The sequence below is a fragment of the Trichechus manatus genome, unplaced genomic scaffold (assembly GCF_000243295.1).
Source record: "Trichechus manatus latirostris isolate Lorelei unplaced genomic scaffold, TriManLat1.0 scaffold00015, whole genome shotgun sequence".
In the NCBI taxonomy this organism is placed as follows: Eukaryota; Metazoa; Chordata; class Mammalia; order Sirenia; family Trichechidae; genus Trichechus; species Trichechus manatus.
The window spans coordinates 10,437,831-10,456,271 of record NW_004443951.1 but is presented as its reverse complement, the minus strand read 5'-3'; the positions used below and the strand labels follow the sequence as shown (position 1 = coordinate 10,456,271).

At 39.4% G+C, this 18,441-nt stretch overlaps 1 protein-coding gene across 1 annotated transcript in view; it reads left to right on the top strand.

The window, feature by feature from the left end:
• The window catches only part of MAST2 (microtubule associated serine/threonine kinase 2), a 250,767-nt gene that overhangs the window by 17,535 nt on the left and 214,791 nt on the right, over positions 1–18,441 (top strand). Inside the window, exon 2 of the mRNA XM_023727112.1 lies at positions 13,657–13,804. Coding sequence (XP_023582880.1) covers positions 13,760–13,804 — 45 coding nt within the window. The 5' untranslated portion in view covers positions 13,657–13,759. The remainder of the gene's footprint in view (positions 1–13,656; positions 13,805–18,441) is intronic.

Sequence of the window (18,441 nt, the reverse complement as noted above, 5' to 3'; positions counted from 1 at the left end):
TATATGTTTTTGTTCCTTGTTCCTCCATTACTGCCTTTGTATTTAGATAAACTTTTGTAACATACTGTGTTGATTCTCTTCTTTCTTTTTCTCTATATTTTTAGTTAGTGGTTACCTTGAGGATTATAATTAACACCTTAAACTTATAACAACCTAGTCTGAATAAACCAACTTAGTTGCAATGGTGTACGTACACTCTGCTTCTATATATTTTTGTTTTTCTTCCTTTATATTGTTACTGTCATAAATTACGTTTTTATATGTTGTGTCCACATTAAAGTAGATTATAATTGTTTTATGCATTTTCGTTTTAAATCATATATGTGAAAAAGAAGAGTTACAAACCAAAAGTGCAGTCATATTGGCTTTTATATTTGCCTATGTAGTTACCTTTGCCAGTGTTCTTTATTTCTTCTTATGGGTTCGAGTTACTATCCAGTGTCTTTTTATTTCAACCTGAAGTACTCCCTTTGGCTTTTCTTATAGGGCAGGTTCACTGGTAATAAACACTTTCTTCTTTTATTTATATGGGAACGTCTTACTTTCTTCTTCATTTTTTGAAGGACAGTTTTGCTGGATATAGAATTCTTGTTTGACAGTTTGTTTTCAGATGTGCTGCAAATGGTTTGTACTCAGCTGCTAACCTAAAGGTTGGTGGTTCAAACCCACCCATTGGTACCATGGAAGATATGCTTGGTGATCTGCTTCTGTTAAGATTAAACCCCATTGCCAGATGAGTTGATTCCCACTCATAGCAATGCTTTAGGACGGGGTAGAACTGCCTCATAGGATTTTTATGGCTGTAAATCTTTATGGAAGCGGAATGCCACATCTCTTCTGCAGAGCAGCTGGTGGGTTCAAACTGCTGACCTATCATTTAGCAGTCGAGAGCCTAACCATTGCGCTAGCAGGGAGAAAACCCTATGGAGCAGTTCTACTCTGTAACACATGGGGTCACCAACAGTTAGAATCAATTTGACAGCAACTAACAACAATACTTTAATATGTCATTTTACTGCCTTCTGGTCTGTGTGGTTTATGATGAGAAATCAACTGTTAATCTTATTGAGGATTCCTTATATGTAGCACTTCATTTCTCTTGCTGCCTTCATGATTCTCTTTTTGTCTTTGGTTTTCTACAGTTGGCTATACTGTGTTTCTGTTTGGTCTCTTTGAGTTTATTCTGCTTGGAACATGTTGAGTTTCTTGGATGTGTATATTCATGTCCTTCATCAGATATGGGAAGTTTTCAACCATTATTTCTTCAAAAAATTTTTTCTGCCCCTTTCTTTTTCTCCTTCTGGGACTGATATGATGTGTTTGTTGGTACTCTTTATGGTGTCCCATTGGTCCTTCAGCCTCTCATTTTTCTTCATTTTTTATTTCTGTTCCTCAGACTCAATAATCTCAATGGTTTTATCTTCAAGTTCACTAATCCTTTCTTCTGCCTGCTCTAGTCTGCTGTTGAACCCTTCTAGTGAATTTTTAATTTCTGTTATTGTAGTTTTGAGTTCCAGAATTTCTGTTTTCTTTTTATAATTTCTATCTCTTTATTATTATTCTTATTTTATTCATGCATTGTTTCTCTAATTTCCTTTAGTTCTTTGTCCAAAGTTACCTTTAACTCATTGAGTATGTTTTAGAAAACTGATTTAATATCTTTTATTAGTAATTCCAATGTCTGGGCTTCCTCAGGGATCATTTCTGTCAAATGCTTTTTTTTTTTCTTCTGTGCTTGGACCATACTCTCTTGTTTCTTTGTATGTTTTATAGTTTTTTGATGAGAACCAGACATTCTGTGTGTTATAATGTGGTAGCTCTGGAAATTGATTCTCCTACTCTTCAGGGATTGCTATTGTTACTTGATGAAGGCTGCAGGCATCTTTTTCTTTCATAACTCTTCCAGACTATATTTGCAGAGTAGGTATTCCAGTTGTCTGTGGTCACTGAAGTTTAATTTCCATTGTCTTTGCAGTGAGCTTATGGCCGGACAGATTTCTGTGTCTCTTTTCCACACACACACACTCACACACACGACAGACTGTCATTTTAAGCTGCTACCTGTGGAAGAAGCCATTGATGCTAGAAGTTCAAAATCATTGCAGTTGTCTGCACCAGTCTCTCAGTGCACTGCCAGAGCAGTTCAACTCTGCAAACTATGTAACCTCAAATCCTTGGAGGACATGGTCTCCACTGTACTGGTACCATCCACAGCTTTAGGAATGTGGCAGCCATTCCCTCTACTACAGTGGGGCTGAGGAATGGGAGATGGTAGCCAATTGGCACACATCGCTCACCTAGGAAAGAGCAGCAGCCTGTCCATCCCATCACTTAAGCTGATAGAAGTGTTAGGACAGGTTCTAGAGTTCACATTGCTCTTTCTAGTTTATTTGAATTGCTCTTTCAGTGCAGTTGTTGTTTTGGTAGAGGCACAGACTTCTTGAGCTTCCTACTCTACCACCTTGTGTGAGTCTCCCCTTGTCTTTTGACTTCTAACTCCTGAGACTGGTCCATTCGTTCCAGTAAGAGTGCCTTTCAGGGAGGAAGAATATCATTCCTCTGTGAGAATGGGGGTATGTGGAGACCTGTGAACTTCTTTGGGTCAGTTGTTCTTAGTATTTAGGGAACATCAGAATTATCTGGAGGGTGATTAAAACATGGATGCATGAGCGTCACATCCAGAGTTTCTTGTTCAGTAGGTCTGGTAGGGGTTCTGGGAATTTGCATTTCTAACAAATTTTCAAGTGATAATGAAGCTGATGCAGCTGGTTTGGAGACCACACTTTGAGAAAACAACTAAGAAACCAGATCCTTTTCCGTCAAGTCAATTCCTACTCATAGTGACCCTATAGAACAGAGTAGTACTACCCCATAGGGTTTTGAAGGAGCCCCTGGTGGATTCAGACTGCTGAACTTTTGGTTAGCAACCGAGCATTTAAACCACTGTGCCACCAGGGCTCCACACTTTGAGAACCACTGCTGAAATAGATTTAAAAAATAATACCTATAGCGGTTTTTTCCTTAGTTCTTTCTGTGTAAACTTTCTGTTTTACACAATAAAACAAGTGTTTCTTTTTATCTTTTTTTGTTTTTTCTTTTTCTTTTCTTGGTAAATATACATATAACAAAAAAGATTTGTCATTTTAATACTCTTCACGTGTACAATTCAATGGCATTAATTTATGTTTGTTATGTAGTCCAACCATCACCATTATCTGTTTCTTAAATTTTCTGTCACTCTTAACATAAACTCATTGTCCTCTAAACAATGAGTTTTCCTTTCCCCTCATACCAGTCCACCACTGGTAACCACTAATTAACTTTAGTCTCTATACAGTTACATATTCTAGATATTTCATGTAAATGTGAATACAGAATTTGTCCTTGTATGTCTGACTTATTTCACTCACTGTAATGTTTTCAAGGTTTATCTGTGTTGTTGCATTATTAAACTTTATTTTTCTTTGTGGCTGAGTATTATTTCAGTGTGTGTGTGTGTGTGTGTGTGTGTGTGTGTGTGTGTGTATGCACCACATTTTGTTTATCCAGCCTTTTCTTTCTTTTTCCTGCCTAATTGCTCTGGCTAGAACTTCCAGTACAATATTGAATAGCATTGATGAAAGTGGACATCCGTATTCCTGATCTTAGGAGGAAAGCTTTCAGTCTTTCACCATTGAGTATGATGTTAGTTGTGGTTTTTTCCATAATACCTTTTATCATTTTGAGGAAGTTGCTTTGTATTCCTAGTCTTCTGAGTGTTTTTATCATGAAAGGATGTTGAATTTTGTCAAGTGCTTTTTTGTGTCTGTTGAGATGATTATGAGGTCTTTTTTCTCCTTTGTTCTATCAGTAGGGTGTGTTACATTGATTGATTTTCTAATGTTGAACCACCCTTGGGATGAATCTTGGGATAAATTCCAATCTTGGGATAAATCCACTTAGTCCTGGTTTATAATCCTTTTAATGTGCTGTTGGATTTGGTTGCTGGTATTTTGTTGGGTTTGCCTCTGTATTCATAGGGGATATTGATCTGTACTTTTGTTGTATCATCGTTGTCTGGCTATGGAATTAGAGTAATTGTGGCCTTATAGAATATGTTAGGAAGTGTTCCCTCTTTTTTTTTTGAAAGAATTTGAGTAGGGTTGATGATAAGTCTTCTTTGAATGTTTGGTAGAATTCACCAGTGAAACCATCTGGTCCTGGACTTTTCTTTGTTGGGAGGTTTTTGATTACTGATTCAGCCTGTTAAAGGTCTGTTGAAATTTTCTATATTGTCTTGAATCAGTTTTGGCAATTTGTATATTTCTAGGAATTCATCCATTTCGTTTAGATTCTTTACTTTGTTGGCATACAATGTTTCAGTATTCTCTTATAATCCTTTTAATTTTTATAAGTTCACTTATTATGTCACCACTTTCATTTCTGATTTTAGTCATTTGCGTCTTCTCTCTTTTTTAGTGACTTTAATTTTTTCAACATTTCTAATGGTACAGACCATTCCTTGATAAAGTGGCCCATTCACTGTTGGACTATCTGATTATTAGACAGTTTTTCCTTATTTGAACCCACCTGTCTTTTAATTTTTATCTAATAGTTCTAATTTTGGTCTTTGTAGTAAGAAATTTACTTTCCCATAATGTAGGAGATGTTGTTGTTGTTGTTAGCTGCTGTTGAGTTGGCCCCAGATTCATGATGACTCCACGCACAATAGAAGGAAATACTGCCTGGGCCTGCACTATCCCCATGATTGGTTGTAGATAGGACTGTCGTGATCCATAGGGTTTTCATTGGTTGATTTTTGGAAATGGATTGCCAGGCCTTTTTCCCTAGCCTTTCTTAGTCTGGAAGCTTCATTGAAACTTGTTCTGTGTGATAGCAACATACAAGCCTCCACTGACAAATGGGTGGTGGCTGTGCATGAGGTGTGTTTGCCAGAAATCGAAACCAAGTCTCTCTTATGGATGATGAGAATTCTACCGCTGAACCACCAATGCTAGCTGTCTAGTTTTCTCTCTCTCAGGCTAAACATTTCTAGTTCTTGGAATAGTTGTAAAACTATTGCAATTTGTATGTTTGCTAGTATTTACTACAGGCATACCTTGGAGATATTGCGGGCTCTGTTCCAGACCACCGCAATAAAGCGAGCATTGTGATAAAGCGAGTCACATGAATTTTTTGGTTTCCCAGTGCCTATAAAAGGTATGTTTACACTGTGCTGTAGTCTGTTAGGAGCCCTGGTGGCTCAGTGGTTAAGACCTCCACTGCTAACCAAAAGGTTGGCTGTTTGAATCCACCAGCCACTTTCTTAGAAACCCTATGGGGCACTTCTACTCTGTCCTGTAGGGTCACTATGAGTCAGAATCTACTCGATGGCAATGGGTTGGGTTTGGTTTGGTAGTCTACTAAGTGCAGTAATACTATGTCTGAAAAAACAATGTACATAGCTTAATTAAACAATACTTTATTGCTAAAAAATGCTAACCATAATCTGAGCCTTCAGTGAATCGTAATCTTTTTGCTGGCAGAGGATCTTGCCTCGAGGTTGATGGCTGCTGACTGATCAGGGTGGTGGTTACTGAAGCTTGGGGTAGCTGTGGCAGTTTCTTAAAATAAGTCACCAGTGAAGTTTGCCACATTAATTGACTCTTCCTTTCACAAAAGATTTTTCTGTAGCATGTGATGATGTTTGATAGCATTTTACCCACAGTAGAACATCTTTCAAAATTGGAGTCAATCCTCTCATTTCCTGCTGCTGCTTTATCAACTAAGTTTATGTGATATTTTAAATTCTTTGTTGTCATTTCAGCAATGTTCACAGCTTCTTCACCAAGAGTAGATTCCACCTCAAGAAACCACTTTCTTTGTTCATCCATAAGAAGGAACTCCTCATCTGTTAAAGGTTTATCATGAAATTGCAGCAATTCAGTCACATCTTCAGGCTCCACTTTTAATTCTAGTTCTCTACATCTGCATTTACTTCTTCCACTGAAGTCTGAACCCCTCAAAGTCAATAAGGGTTGGAATCAACTTCTTCCAAACTCCTGTTAATGTTGATATTTTGACCTCCCAAGAATCAGAAATGCTCTTAATGGCGTCTAGAATGGTGAATCCTTTCCATAAGTTTTTCAATTTACTTTGCCCAGATCCGTCAGAGGAATCACTATCTATGGCAGCTATAGCCTTACAAAATGTATGTCTTAAATAATAAGACTTGAAAGTCTAAATTACTCATTGATCCATGGGCTGCAGAATGGATGTTGTGTTAGCAGTCATGAAAACAACATTAATCTCCTTGTACCTCTCCATCAGAGCTCTTGGGTGACCGGGTGCACTGTCAACAAGCAGTAATATTTGGGAAGGAATCTTTTTTTTCTCAAGCAGTAGGTCTCAACAATGAGCTTAAAGTATTCAATAAACCATGTTGTAAACAGATTTGCTGTCATCCAGGCTTTGTTGTTCCATTATAGAGCACAGGCAGAGTAGATTTAGCATAATTCTTAAGGGCCTTAGGATTTTCAGAATGGTAAATGAGCATTGGCTTCAATTTGAAGCCACCAGCTGCATTAGCCCCTCTGAAGCTTTGAAGCCAGGCATGGACTTCTTCTCTCTAGCTACAAAAGTCCTAGATGGCATCTTCTTCCAATATAAGGCTGTTTCATCTACACTGAAAATCTGTTGTTTAGTGTAGCCACCTTCATCAATTATCTTAGCTAGATTTCCTGAATAACTTGCTGCAGTTTCTACGTCAGCATTTGCTGCTTCACCTTGCACTTTTATGCTATGGAGACAACTTCTTTTCTTAAACCTCAGGAACCAACCTCAGCTAGTCTATCTTCTGCAGCTTCCTCACCTGTCTTAGCCTTCACAGAATTGAAGAGAGTTAGGGCCTTGCTTGGCATTAGCCTTTGGCTTAAGGGAATGTTGTGGCTGGTTTCATCTTCTATCCAGATCACTAAAACTTACTCCATATCAGCAATAAGGCTATTTCGCTTTTTTATCATTTTTGTGTTCACTGGAGTAGCACTTTTAATTTTCTTCAAGAAGTTTTCCTTTGCAATCACAACTTGGCTGTCTGTTCAGCGCGAGAGGCCTAGCTTTCAGCCTTTCTCAGCTTTCAACATACCTTCCTTACCAGGCTTAATCATTTCTAGCTTTTAATTTAAAGTGAGAGACTTGGACTCTTTCTTTCACTTGAACACTTAGAGGCCCTTGTAGGGTTATTAACTGGCCTAATTTCAGTATTTTTGGTTTTCAGGGAATAGGGAGGCCCGAGGAGAGGGAAAAAGATGAATGGCTGATCAGTGGAGCAGTCAGAACGCACGCTTTTATCGATTAAGTTCACCATCATATATGGGTGCGGTTCATGGCACCTCAAAACAATTAAAGTAGTAACATCAAAGATCAGTGATCGCAGATCACCACAAGAGATATAATAATGATGAAAAGGTTTGAAATTTACGAGAATTACCAAAATGTGACACAGAGGCACGAAGTGAGCACATGCTATTGGAAAAGTGGCACCGATAGACTTGCTTGAGGCAGGGTTGCCACAAACCCTCAATTTGTAAGAAATGCAGTATCTGTGAAGCACAGTTAAGCAAAGTGTAGCAAAACGAGGTATGCCTGTATTGCCTTAGTAGTATATTACTTGTAAATTTGTTTCTATTTTCTCTGCATCTTTAAGCATACCGCCCAAGCCAGAAACCTGGAAGTCATCCTAGGCACCTTCCCCTTCTTAACTCCTTATTTTGCTTAAGAACCACATAATTCCAGGTAATAGAAACCAATTTGATTTCATTTAGTCAAAAAAGAAGGGCTAATTATCGCTTTGAACCTGAAAGCATGCAGTTTGTTTGAATGCTATAAACCAAAAAACCAAAACCTATTGCTTTTGAATTGATTCCAACTCATAGTGACTCTGTAGGACAGAGTAGAACAGCCCCATAGGGTTTCCAAGGAGTGGCTGGTGGATTCGAACTGCTGACCTTTTGGTTAGCAGCCCAGCTGTTAACCACTATGCCACCAGGGCTCCTTGGATCTCCTGTTGTTGTTTGTTAGGTGCCATCGCATCGGTTCCACCTCATAGCGACCATATGTACAGCAGAACAAAACATTGTCTGGTCCTGCTCCATCCTCACAATCATTGTTACACTTGAGCCCATTGTTGCAGCCACTGTGTCGATCCGTCTCGTTGAGGGTCTTCCTCTTTTTCACTGACCCTTACCAAGCATGATGTCTTTCTCCTGATAACATGTCCAAAGTATGTGAGATGTCATGGTTTTGCTATCGTTGCTTCTAAGGAACGTTCTGGCTGTACTTCTTCCAAGACAGATTTGTTCGTTCTTCTGGCAGTCCATGGTATATTCAGTATTCTTTGCCAGCACCACAATTTAAAGGCATCAATTCTTCTTTGGTCTTCCTTATTCATCGTCTGGCTTTCACATGCATGTGAGGCGATTGAAAACACCATGGTTTGGGTCAGGCGCACCTTAGTCCTCAAAGTGACGTCTTTGTTTTTTAACACTTTAAGGAGGTCTTTTGCAGCAGATTTGCCCAATGCAGTGGGTCTTTTGATTTCTTGAGGGCTGCTTCCATGGGTGTTGATTGTGGATCCAAGTAAAATGAGATCCTTGACACCTTTAGCCGTTTCTCGGTTTATCATGATGTTGCTTATTTGTCCAGTTGTGAGCATTTTTGTTTTCTTTATGTTGAGGTGTAATCCATACTGAAGGCTGTGGTCTTTGATCTTCATCAGTAAGTGCTTCAAGCACTTTACTTTGAGCAAGCAAGGTTATGTCATCTTCACTTTGAGCAAGCAAGATTGTGTCATCTGCATATCACAGGCTGTTAATGAGTCTTCCTCCAATCCCGGTGCACTGTTGTTCTTCATATAGTCCAGCTTCTCGGATTATTTGCTCAGCATATAGATTGAATAAGTATGGTGAAAGGATACAACCCTGGTTGACACCTTTCCTGACTTCAAACTATGCAGTATCCCATTGTTCTGTTCTAACTACTGCCTGTTAATCTATGCACAGGTTCCTCATGAGCACAATTAATTGTTCTGGGATTCCCATGCTTCACAATGTTATCCATAATTTGTTTGAATCTCCTAAGGGACTAGAAGTGGGACCTAGGAAACGACAAGAAGTAAGTTAGTGTGGAAGTTAGTAAGGAAGTTCTACTTCCCATGTGTGGTTTCTTTCCCTGTTGGGCCATATGTATTTCTTGCTGTTTATCAACTTTGTTCTCTATCTTTTCCGTTAATGACTTCTTTGGTAAATTAAGTAATATTCTGCTCTTTAAACAGTCTAATCTAGCTGAGCAGAAGAAGAGAAACTCAGAAAAGTTGATATGGCCTAATTCCATTCATATTGTTTTGCCCTTCATATAATTATGTTCTTAAAAGCCTGGATAGTGGTTACCCTGGGATGAGGGTGGGGCAAGGTTAGTGACTAGTAGGGAGCCCAAGGGGATACTTCCTTTGTTTATGAATCCACCAGTCACAGTATATGACCTTAGAGGTGTTTTTAAGCCTTTCTTAAGGGAGGGTGGGCATTTTCCTATTTTTTTTACCTGTGGCTTTTAGGATTGTTATGGTGCCAGTTACTTATCCTTATGCTTCTTATTTTGCCTCTCCTGTCCAGATTGTTTGATGTGCTGCTTATGTGTGTTTGTTATAGCTTTCCTCATTGAAATCTAAAATATATGCCTCATTGGTCTCATTGTTTTCCAATATTTCCCATTTAATGTTGCTAACTACAGTGAAACCTGTGAGAGCTGGAACTCAACAGGACTGCCTTGTTTTTCTGGGTCTCGCCAGTTTTCTGCCTTTGAAAGGGTACAGTCTTACCACTTTTCTATTGCTTGTTTTGATGGAAAATATATGAGTTTTCCTTCTCTGATGGATTTCTGGCTTTTGTAAGTTTTACTGTAGTTGAATTTTGGCCAGGTTTGTGAAAAATGTGTAAATCTTCATGATATTGTTGGATACTGCTTACTGAGTGAGGAAAAAGAGGCATTGGGGGTGTGTGGGGAATGGATAACACTAAAATAAAGGTGGAGGGGAGGAAGTGTCAATGTTTCATATTGTCTGTATTTTCTCCATAGTCCTTGTTCTTTGGTAACATGTATCTTGCAAAGCTTTATTTTAGCGTTAATTAAATGTTAGAACTGACTTTCTGTGACAGGCAGAAGAAGGTCTATTTTATAATGACTTTTATTTTCTTAAGCTAAACTGTGCTATTAATTATTAGGTATAGGAAGAGTCCGTGAATATAAAGAGAAAAGTAAATACTTAGATAACTAAAAGTGTACTCATTATGAATAATACAATTTATTAAAATGTCTTATCATGTCGTCTTATGAGCCTCCTCTGCTGTTTTTCCTTTGGCAATTTATAATCAATATGCCATGGACTTCATTGCACATCTAAACACCTTTTAATAAGAAATACATTTCTGGCTTTAGCTGTTGCGCAAAAAATGTGAAGTGTCACTTTTTAAAATATGTTTTCCCATACAAAAATTTATACACATACATTGTTATGTGACTCTAATTGTGCTCCCCATACTGTGACAGCACACTCCTCCTTTCCACCCCCGATACCCCATGTCCATTCAACCAGCTCCTAACCCTCTCTGCCTTCCCATCTCACCTCTGGACAGAAGCTGCACATTTATCTCTTGTATCTACTTGAGCCAAGAGGCACACTCCTCAAGAGTATCACTTTATGTCCCATAGTCCAGTCCAATCCCTGTCTGAAGAGTTGGCCTCGGAAATTCTTTTAAATCTGGGCTGATAGAGAATCCAGGGGCTATGCTTTCCGGGGTTCCTCCAGTCTCAGTCAGGTCATTAAGTCTGGTCTTCTTACTAGAATTTGAGTTCTGCACCCCATCTTTCTGCTGCTCCATCTGGGACTCTCTGTTGTGTTCCCTGTCAGGATGGTGATTGATGGTAGCTGGGCACAATCTAGTTCTTCTGGTCTCAGGCTGATGAAGTCTCTGGTTTATGTGGCCCATTCTATCTCTTGGGGTAATACTTTCCTTGTGTCTTTGGTGTTCTTCATTTTCCCTTACTCCAGGTGGTTAGACCACCTGGTGCATCTTAGATGGCCGCTTGCAGGCTTTTAAGACCCCAGATGCCACTCACCAAAGTAGGATGCAGAACATTTTCTTAATAAACTTTGTTATGCCAATTGACCTAGATGTCCCCTGAAAGCATGGTCCCCAGACCCTTACCCCTGCTACTGTGTCCCTCAGAGTGTTTGACTGTACTCAGGAAACTTCTTAGCTTTGGTCCAGTTGTGCTGACTTTCCCTGTAGTGTGTGCTGTCCTTCCCTTCACCTAAGATAATTCTTGTCTACTATCTAGTTAGTAAATAACCCTCACCCTCTGTCCCCACCCTTGTAACCATCAAAGAATGTTTTCTTCTGTGTTTAAACCTTTTCTTGAGTTCTTATGATAGTGGTCTTATACAATATTTGTCCTTCTGTGACTGGCTAAATTCACTCAGCATAATGACCTACAGCTTCCCCCATGTTATAAGATGTTTCACGGCTTCATCGTTGTTCTTTATTGTTGCATAGTATTCCATTGTGTGGATATACCATAGTTGTTTATCCATTCATCCGTCAGTGGGCACCTAGGTTGTTTCCATCTTTTTGCTATTGTGAACAGTGCTGCAGTGAACATGGCATATATCTATTCGTGTGACAGCTCTTATTTCTCTAGGCTGTATTCCAAGGAGCGGGATAGCTGGATTGTATGGTATTTCTATTTCTAGCTTTTAGGAAGCGCCAAATTGATTTCCAAAGTGGTTGTACCATTTTATATTCCCACCAACAGTGTATAAGTGTTCTAGTGTCTCCACAACCTCTCCAGCATTTATTATTTTGTGTTTTTTGGATTAATGTTAGCCTTGTTGGGGTGAGATGATATCTCATTGTAGTTTTGATCTGCATTTCTCTAATGGCTAATGATCGTGCGTGTTTCTTCATGTGTCTTTTAGCCGCCTGAATATCTTCTTTGTTGAAGTGCGTCATGTCCTGTGCCCATTTTTTAATTGGGTTATTTGTCTTTTTGTTTTTGAGGTTTTGCAGTATCTTGTAGATTTTAGAGATTAGATGCTGATCGGATTCGTCGTAGCCAAAAATTTTTTCCAGTCTGTAGGTTGTCTTTTTACTCTTTTGGTGAAGTCTTTGGATGAGCATAAGTGTTTGATTTTTAGGAGCTCCCATTTATCTATTGTGCTTATCCCATGTATTAGGGCTCCTAGCATTGTCCCTGTTTTTTCTTCCATGATCTTTATCGTTTTTGATTTTGTATTTAAGTCTTTGATCTATTCTGTGTTAGTTTTTGTGCATGGTGTGAGGTATGGGTCTTGTTTCAGTTTTTTGCAGATGGATATCCAGTTATGCCAGCACCGTTTGTCAAAGAGACTGTCTTTTCCCCAATTAACGGGCTTTGGGCCTTTGTCAAATATCAGCTGCTCATAGGTGGATGAATTTATGTCTGGATTCTTAATTCTGTTCCATTGGTCTATGTATCTGTTGTTGTACCAATACCAGGCTGTTTATCTCTTGTTGTACCAGTACCAGGCTGTTTTGACTACCATGACGGTATAATAGGTTCCAAAATCAGGTAGTGTGAGGCCTCCCACGTTGTTCTTCTTCTTGAGTAATGCTTTACTTATTCGGGGCCTCTTCCCTTTCCATATGAAGTTGGTGAATTGTTTCTCCATCTCATTAAAAAATGCCGGTGGATAAAATATCACTTTTTAAGCGTAATGAATGTTGTAGAGAGGTTTAACCCTTTCAAGACCCAATTATTTTCTGCTTTGAATTTTATTTTTTTAAATACAATATGTTTTCATTAATGGAAGCACGCTGAGTCATGGAGTGTGTTTAAATTTTTCATTGGTAATAAAGATTTTGAGAAATATTATGTGGGAATATATGGTTACCACATAACTTTGGGGGTTCTTGGACATGATGGTTGGTAGGTGCCCATTTGTCCCACTGGTCATGGGTGGCAGGATGTATTGTGGTGTGCCTTCCGTTAGGTTACATGGGGAATCTCTGGTTTTCCAAATATGACACACAGACACAAATCAAAACCCACCAGGGCTCCCTAACTATCACATCATACCTGTTGCCGTCGAATCAACTCTGACTCATAGTGACCCTACAGGGCAGAGTAAAACTGCCCCATAGAGTTTCCAAGGAGTGGCTGGTGGGTTTCAACTGCCAACCTTTTGGTTAGCAGCCAAGCTCTTAACCACTGTGTGACTAGGGCTCCAGCTATCACACAGGAAACCATAAATATGCTTGCAAGGCTTATCTAGGGGTACAAAAGCCAAAAGAGACAGAAATTTTACCCAGTCATACTTCCTGGATGCACTACCTCACGTTTAAGCCTCATAACCCAATTATTTTGCTTCAATGAACATGTCTTTCACCTTTCACTATTACACAAAAGTCCCAACTGGAGGGCAGCAAATACTTTCAGCAGGAAAAGTAGATTTCCAAGAAACCTGAGACCTGGAAAAAGTGGGTGGGCAACTGTATATCCCGCGGATCCTGAAAGGTTTCAATATAGAGTTCTTGTACTTTAGAGAAGGTATTAAAGACATGTTTTACTCTTTTCTCTTTGAAGGATGTGGTAACTGGACTTAGTCCCCTGCTCTTCAGGAAGCTCAGTAATCCTGACATATTTTCATCCACCGGAAAAGCTAAACTCCAACGACAGCTTAGTCAGGATGACTGTAAGTTACGGAGAGGAAGCCTGGCCGGTTCTCTGTCAGGTAAATGTCTAATATTGTTTTTTAAGAAATGTGAGACTGCTGTTAGTATTTAAGGGCATATCATCTGACTTGGCACCTTTGACTGCTTCTTTTCTGGTGGTAGCCTTATATAGAACACTTGCTGATAAGGCTGTTGTCCTCCCTTACTACTTCCTCATGGAATCTCTGAATTCTAATCTCCTGAACCTGCTAGATAATTCTTGGTTGACCACTAATACTGGATATTCCTTTTCAGTCTGATTTTTGCCCTCTGCCTACTTTTGCACACTTTACAGTCTTTACTTTTCTTTTTTCCTTCATTCCCAAAATCTAAAGACCATAGTGCCTTCCCACCTCCTCCAAATAAAAGGCAGTTAAAAATCCAGTTGAATACCAATTTAGATGTTTCAACAAACAGATGCAGCACTGGAAGTGCTCACTTGTCTGTGCCAGGAAATTTGGAAGACAGCTACCTGGCCAACCGACTGGAGGAGATCCATATATGTGCCTATTCCAAAGAAAGATTATCCAATAGAATGCAGAAATTATTGAACAATATCATATGCAAGTAAAATTTTGCTGAAGATCATTCAAAAACGGTTGCAGCAGTACAGCGACAGGAAACTGCCAGAAATTCAAACCGGATCCAGTAGAGGACATGGAACCAGAGTTATCATTGCTGATGTCAGATGGATCTTGGCTGGAAGCAGAGAATACTAGAGAGATGTTTACCTGTGCTTTATTGACTATGCAGAGACATTCAACTGTGTGGGTTATAACAAATTATGTATAACATTTTGAAGACTAGGAATTCCAGAACACTTAATTGGGCTCATGTGGAACCTGTACATAGACCAAGAGGCAGTCGTTTGAATAGAAGAAGGGGAGACTGTGGTTTAAAATCAGGAAAGGTGTGCATCAGGGTTGTGTCTGTTCACCATATTTATTCAGTCTACACGCTGAGCAAATAATCTGGGAAACTGGACTGTGTGAAGAAGAATGTGGCATCAGGATTGGAGGAAGACTCATTAACAACCTGCAATATGCAAATGACACAACCTTGCTTGCTGAAAGCGAAGAGGACTTAAAGCACTTACTGATGAACATCAAAGGCTGCAGCCTTCAGTATGGATTACACCTCAACATAAAGAAAACAAAATCCTCACAACTGAACCAGTAAGCAACATCATGATAAATGGAGAAAAGATTGAAGTTGCCAAAGATTTCATTTTATTTGGATCCACAATCAGCACCTGTGGAAGCAGCAGTCAAGAAATCAAACAACGTATTGCATTGGCAGATCTGCTGCAAAGACCTGTTAAAAGTGTTAAAAAGCAAAGATGTCACTTTGAAGACTAAGGTGCGCCTGACCCAAACTATGGTATTTTCAATGGCTTCGTATGCATGTGAAAGCTGCCCAGTGAATAAGGAAGACCAAAGAAGAATTGATGCCTTTGAATTATGGTGTTGGTGAAGACTATTGAATATACCAAAGACTGCCAGAATGAAGAAATCTGTCTTGCAAGTACAGCCAGAATGCTCCTTAGAAGTGAGGATGGTGAGACTATTGTCTCACATACTTTGGACAGTTTATCATGAGGTACCAGTCCCTGGAGAAGGACATCATGCTTAGTAAAGTAGAGGGTCGATGAAAAAGAGGAAAATCCTCAGTGAGATGGATTGACACAGAGGCTGCAACAGTAGGCTTAGACAGCAACAGTTGTGAGGATGGCACAGGACCGGACAGTATTTTGTTCTGTTATATATAAGGTTCCTGTGAATGAGAACCAACTTGATGGCACCTAACAACAACGAAAAGTCCCAGGTGGAAAAAATTATGCAAGGAATTCATGGCCCAAATAGAAAGCAATTAAAATGTGTCATGTTTTAAAACAATCAACAGAGTATGAAATAAAGAGAATCTATCTAATAATAATAGATCAACAAGAAAATATAATCATACCATACTCTTCGACCTAGCAGTAAATAGTAAACCGTTTTCAGTTTCTTTTTCTTTTTGTCGCTTGTCAGGGCTATTTGCCTGACCTTATCTCTCTTCTTACTCTTCTTTGAAATTTCGTTTTTGACAATCATGTATCTAATCACATAGAGCCGTTTCTTCGTCTTTGTTTTTCATAACATTGTTTTATTTTAAGGATCTTTTTAATTCTCCACAAGCAAACAGTTTTTTTTTTTTTTAATTGTGCTTTAAGTGAATGTTTACAGTTCAAGTTAGTTTCTCATACAAAAATTTATACACACATTGTTATGTGACCCTAGTTGCTCTCCCTGTACTGTGACAGCACCACTACTCCTTTCCACCCCGGATTTCCTGTGTCCATTCACCCAGCTCCTGTCCCTTTCTGCCTTCTCATCTTGCCTCGGGACAGGAGCTGCCCATTTAGACTCCTGTATCTACTTGAGCTAAGAAGCACACTCTGCACAATTATCATTTTATGTCTTACAGTCCAGTCTAATCTTTGTTTGAAGAGTTGGCTTTGGGGATGGTTTTAGTTTTGGGCTAACAGATTGGGGGCCATGTCTTCCAGGGTCCCTCCAGTCTCAGTAAGACCATTAAGTCTGGTCTTTTTACTAGAATTTGAGTTCTGCACCCCTTCCTGCTCTGTCAGGAACTCTCTGTTGTGTTCCCCATCAGGGCGGTCGTTGATGGTAACCGGCACCGTTTAGTTCTTCTGGTCTCAGGCTGATGGAGTCTCTGGTTTATGTGGCCCTTTCTGTGTCTTGGGCTAATATTTTCCTTGTGTCTTTGGTGTTCTTCATTCACATTTGCTCCAGGTAGGTTGGGACCAATTGATGCATCTTAGATGGCTGCTTACTAGCTTTTAAGACCTCGGATGCCACTCACCAAAGTGGAATGCAGAACATTTTCCTAATAAACTTTGTTATGACAGTTGACCTAGATGTCCCCTGAAACCGTGGTTCCCAGATCCCTGCCCCTCCTACTCTGTCCCTCAAAGTGTTTGGTTGTGTTCAGGAAACTTCTTAGCTTTTGATTTGGTCCAGTTATGCCGACTTCCCCTGTAGTATGTGTTGTCCTTCCTTCACCTCAGATAATTCTTTTCTACTATCTAGTTAGTGAATACCTGTCTCTTTCGCTCCTCACCCTCGTAACCATCAATGAATCTTTTCTTCTGTGTTTAAACCTTTTCTTGAGTTCTTAAAATAGTGGTCTGATACAATATTTATCCTTTTGCGACTGACTAGTTTCACTCAGCATGATACCTTGCAGATACATCCATGTTATGAGACATTTCAAGGATTCATCATTGTTCTTTATCATTTGTAGTATTCCATTGTGTGACTATACCATAATTTATCCATTCGTCTGTTGATGGGCACCTAGGTTTGCTTCTGTCTTTTTGTGCTACAGTGCTACCGTGAACATGGGTGTGCGTATATCTGTTGGTGCAACGGCTCTTATTTCTCTAGGATATATTCCAAGGAGTGAGATTGCTGGATTGTATGGTACTTCTGTTTCTAGCTTTGTAAGGCAGTGCCAAATCGATTTCCAAAGTGGTTGTACCATTTTACATTCCTGCCAACAGTCCAGTCTCTCCACAACCTCTCCAACATTTATTATTTGGTGTTTTTTGGAGTAATGCTAGCCTTGTTGGGGTGAGATGGTGTCTCATCGTCGTTTTGATTTGCATTGCTCTAAATTTCCTCGTGTATCTGGTAGCCGTCTGAATGTCTTCTTTGGTGAAGTGCCTGTTCATATCCTTAGCTCATTTTTTAATTGGGTTATTTGTCTTTCTCTTGCTGAGATTTTGCAGTATCTTGTAGATTTTAGAGATTAGACACTGATTGGATTTGTTGTAGCCAAAAATTTTCTCCCAGTCTGTAGGTTGTCTTGACTCTTTTGGTGAAGTCTTTTTTAAAAAAAATTTTCTTTTTCTTCTCACTTTTTTAGTGAAGTTTTTTTTTTTTTAATTGTGCTTTAGGTGAGGGTTTACAGAACAAATAGTTCTCATTAAACAGTCAGTACACATATTGTTTTATGACATTGGTTAACAACCCCGTGACATGTCAACACTCTCCCTTCTCGACGTTTGAGGACCTTTTTTTTTTTTGGTGAAAATATACATAGGCAAAGGTACACCTTTTCATAAATTTCTACATGTACAATTCAGTGACATCGATTACGTTCTTTCAGTTGTGCTGCTATTCTCACTTTAAATGAAGGATTACAGAACAAAATACTTTCTTATTAAATGGTTAGTACACATATTGCCCTATTACAATGGTTAACAACCCCACTACATGTCAACACCGTCCTTACTCAACGTTGGGTTCCCTATCACCAGCTTTCCTCTCCCCTTCTGCCTTCTAGTCCTTGTCCCTGGACTGCTGTGTCTCATTAGTCCTGTTTTGTTTTATGGGGCTGTCCAATCCCTGGCTGAACCGTGAACCTCAGGAGTGACTTCAACACTGAGCTAAAAGCGTGTCTGGGGGCCCGTACTCTCAGAGTTTCTCTCGTCTCTGTCAGGCCAATAAATCTGGTCTTTTTTGTGAGTTAGAATTTTGTTTTACATCCTTCTCCAGCTCTGTCCAGAGCCTTCTGTTGTGATCCTGGTCAGAGCAGTCAGTGGTGGTAGCCGGGCACCATCTAGCTGTACTGGACTCAGTCTGGTGGATGC